The 3,335-nt window shown below is 43.4% G+C and overlaps 1 protein-coding gene across 1 annotated transcript; it reads left to right on the top strand.

Annotated features, from left to right (window-relative positions):
* The first annotated feature begins 2,125 nt into the window (after positions 1-2,125).
* On the top strand, positions 2,126-3,085 carry LOC105103675 (olfactory receptor 3A1). Its single transcript, XM_010997285.3, has one exon. The coding sequence runs from the start codon at positions 2,138-2,140 to the stop codon at positions 3,083-3,085; it is 948 nt and encodes a 315-aa protein (XP_010995587.2). The 5' UTR covers positions 2,126-2,137.
* Positions 3,086-3,335: the final 250 nt, after the last annotated feature.

The following is a 3,335-nucleotide window of genomic DNA, read 5'->3' as shown; positions in this document are numbered from 1 at the left end:
AGGATTTAGGAGACTCTTATGTAACCTTGTCCCTTGTTGATTGAGGGCTGCACAGAAGCTACTAGGGGAGCATGTCGTTGTGGCTCATGACTTATTTGTTTTTTGATGAATCTATCTTCCTGATGTAGAAAATATGTGGGAATTTTATATAAAGAGCTGTATGTCAGTGTGTGGATTGCCAAAACTACTGCATACCCTTCTAGGCAAATCGAGGACTCACCCCTACAGCAGTAACCTTCACTTGACTCTCAGCCTCCTCCAAATCTTACCCATCCCTCAAAGCCTAGCACAAATTCCCCCTTGTCCATTAACTAACCCCTTCCTCACCACTCTAGCCCGCAGTGATGCCCTTTTTGTCGGAAAACATCTTTGTCAACCATTCGGTCATCCATTTATTTATGAAATGATGCATAATTAATTTTATGCATATAGTTCCTAAAGTTGAATCAGCCATGAGTCTCATCCTTAAATTGGACTGGAGGAAATACACTAAATCACTAAGTGATTGTGCTAGAAGGCACAGCGGTAAGTGCCATGAAGAATACAATTAGAGTGCACTGGGAATGTTGAAAATGTAAATATCACCTTAAAATGGGCACAGATCAGGGAGGAATTCCTGGAGGAGACAGCATTTGAGCTGAGTCTTAAAGACTTTGACACCGTGGCATTGGAAGGACATTCAATATAGAGAAAACAGCATAAGCAAAGGTGGGAATACAGAAGTTAACGGAGTTTGCAATCTGATGACATGGGCTAAAATGGAAAAGAGAAATCAGGGGGCAGCTGAAGACTGTAGCCGTGATCCACCCAAGGTATGCATTTGGACCGGAGCTACCGCAGTCTGCAAGGCAAGACTGAGTTCTACAAAGGCACAGCCATCGCGAGGAAGGGAGTGAGTGTCTGGGTCAGAAATAGATTGAGAGAGAACTGCAGGAGAAGGACATGGTTCTATGACCCTTGAGGTGCCTCGATGGTATGTGAAAGTTTAAGAGCAGGGCTCTGGAATCAGAGTACTTGGGTTAAAACCTTGCCTTCGTCCGCTCACTATGTGGTATGCACATTCTACCAGTTGTATCTGACATTTAATAACATGGTTTTGATATCTTTCAAATCAGCACAGAGCTCTTTCCTACAGCTGCATTATATTCCTTTGGAAGGATATTCCATAATTAATTTAGTCAGCCCTCTAATAATGAACAGATAAGTTATTTTCGATTATTTGCTATTATAAACAAATGCTGCAACAAATAAGCTCACATATACATCACTATTTATGTGTGACTATATATCTGGTAGATAAATTCCCAGAAGTGGAATTACCAGGTAAAAGGAAAAACACATTTGTAATTTTGAAAGATTGCCCATTTCCCTTTTCAACCCTACCTTGCAACTACCATGCAAACTCCCCCCGCGGTCAACTCTAACCTGGAAGCATATAGAGAATGGGGCTTTGGGGATGTAGTTCCACTTAGCTAATTTGGCAGAACTTTTAAATTTTAACAGATTTGTTAATTTTGTTTATTTAAAATTTTTCTATATTTTGAGTCATCCTTGCACTTTTAATTATTAAAAGTCTCCAATTTTCCTCCAATAACTTTCTGGCTTAATATTTACATTTAAATCTTTGATCTATTTAGAACTGTTTTTTTTCAAAATATATGAGATATGTCTACAATTTATGTTTTTCCCAGACAGCTGTTATTGCCCCAATAGAATTTATTGAATAATATATTTCCCCATTCCTTTAAGATGACACTTATATCATATACTAAATTCCTATATTACTTTAGGTCTATTCCTGGACTTCTCATTTTTTTTAATCTTATAAAATGTTATTTCTCTAGCTTAATAGAGGTATAACTGACAAATAAAAGTATAATATATTTAAAGTAAAATGTGATGACGTATGTTCACATTGTGAAAGGATTCCCCTTATCTGAGAATGAAGTAATGCTGTTGAGGAAAATGTAGTGAGAGAGTGAACAAGGGTGTGTGCCTGGGGCATGGGAAAGCCCTCACTTGGAGAGGGAGAACTTAGACAGCTCAGCATGTCGAAGGAAGTCTGTTTCTTCTTTTTGAATAAATATATTGAGAGGAATGATTCCTCATCTCTTTGGATATTTCCTTGCAGAAACTAATGCAGCCAGAACCTGGGGCCAATGGAACAGCTGTTACTGAGTTCATCCTGCTGGGCTTGGTGGAGACACCAGAGCTGAGGCCAGCTGTCTTTGTTCTCTTCCTCCTTGCCTACCTGGTCACAGTTGGGGGCAACTTCAGCATCCTGGCAGCCATCTTGGTGGAACCCAAACTCCACAAGCCCATGTACTTCTTCCTGGGGAACCTATCAGTGCTGGACGTTGGGTGCATCACCGTCACCGTTCCCTCCATGTTGGTTCGTCTCTTGTCCCACAAGCACACAGTTCCCTATGCAGCCTGCCTCACACAGCTTTTCTTCTTCCATCAGCTAGCTGGGGTGGACTGCTACCTGTTGACAGCCATGGCCTATGACCGATTCCTGGCCATCTGCCGGCCCCTCACCTACAGCACCCGCATGAGCCAGACAGTCCAGAGGACATTGGTGGCTGTGTCCTGGGCTTGTGCCTTCAGCAATGCACTGACCCACACTGTAGCCATATCCACACTCCACTTCTGTGGCCCCAATGTGATCAACCACTTCTATTGTGACCTCCCACAGCTCTTCCAGCTCTCCTGCTCCAGCACCCAACTCAATGAGCTGCTGCTCTTCTGTGTGGGTTTCATAATGGCAGGTACCCCCATGGCTCTCGTTGTCACCTCCTACGCCCACGTGGCAGCTGCGGTTCTCCGAATTCGCTCATCGGAGGGCAGGAAGAAGGCCTTCTCCACATGTGGCTCCCATCTCACTGTGGTCTGCCTCTTCTACGGGACTGGTATCTTCAACTACATGCGACTGGGTTCAGCCAAGCTTTCAGATAAGGATAAAGCTGCTGAAATTTTTAACACTGTCATCAACCCCATGCTGAATCCAATCATCTACGGCCTCCGGAACCCTGATGTCCAGGGTGCCCTCCGGTGGGTGCTCCTGGGGAGGCGATCACTGGCTTGATGACAACTTGTGTCACTTTTTCCCTTTCTCTTTTTGGACTAAAGGAGAAATTCTCTGGGGCCAAAAACTAAGACAAATGGTCCAGAACCACTTCTACTTCCCTGAGCACTGGATTTTTTTTGTAGAAGATAATCGTTATTGTTTCTCAAAGAAGTCCTGCCCAGTTATAGGCAATGGGTCTGTAGGCTCTGCTAGGTCAGCCCCCTTGACAAATTACAACATCAGTCACTGCAAGCTTCACGTCTGGGTA

Source organism: Camelus dromedarius, chromosome 16 (genome assembly GCF_036321535.1).
Source record: "Camelus dromedarius isolate mCamDro1 chromosome 16, mCamDro1.pat, whole genome shotgun sequence".
NCBI classification, from domain to species: Eukaryota; Metazoa; Chordata; class Mammalia; order Artiodactyla; family Camelidae; genus Camelus; species Camelus dromedarius.
Note: the sequence above shows the minus strand (reverse complement) of the source record. Positions and strands in the feature narration are given on the sequence as shown.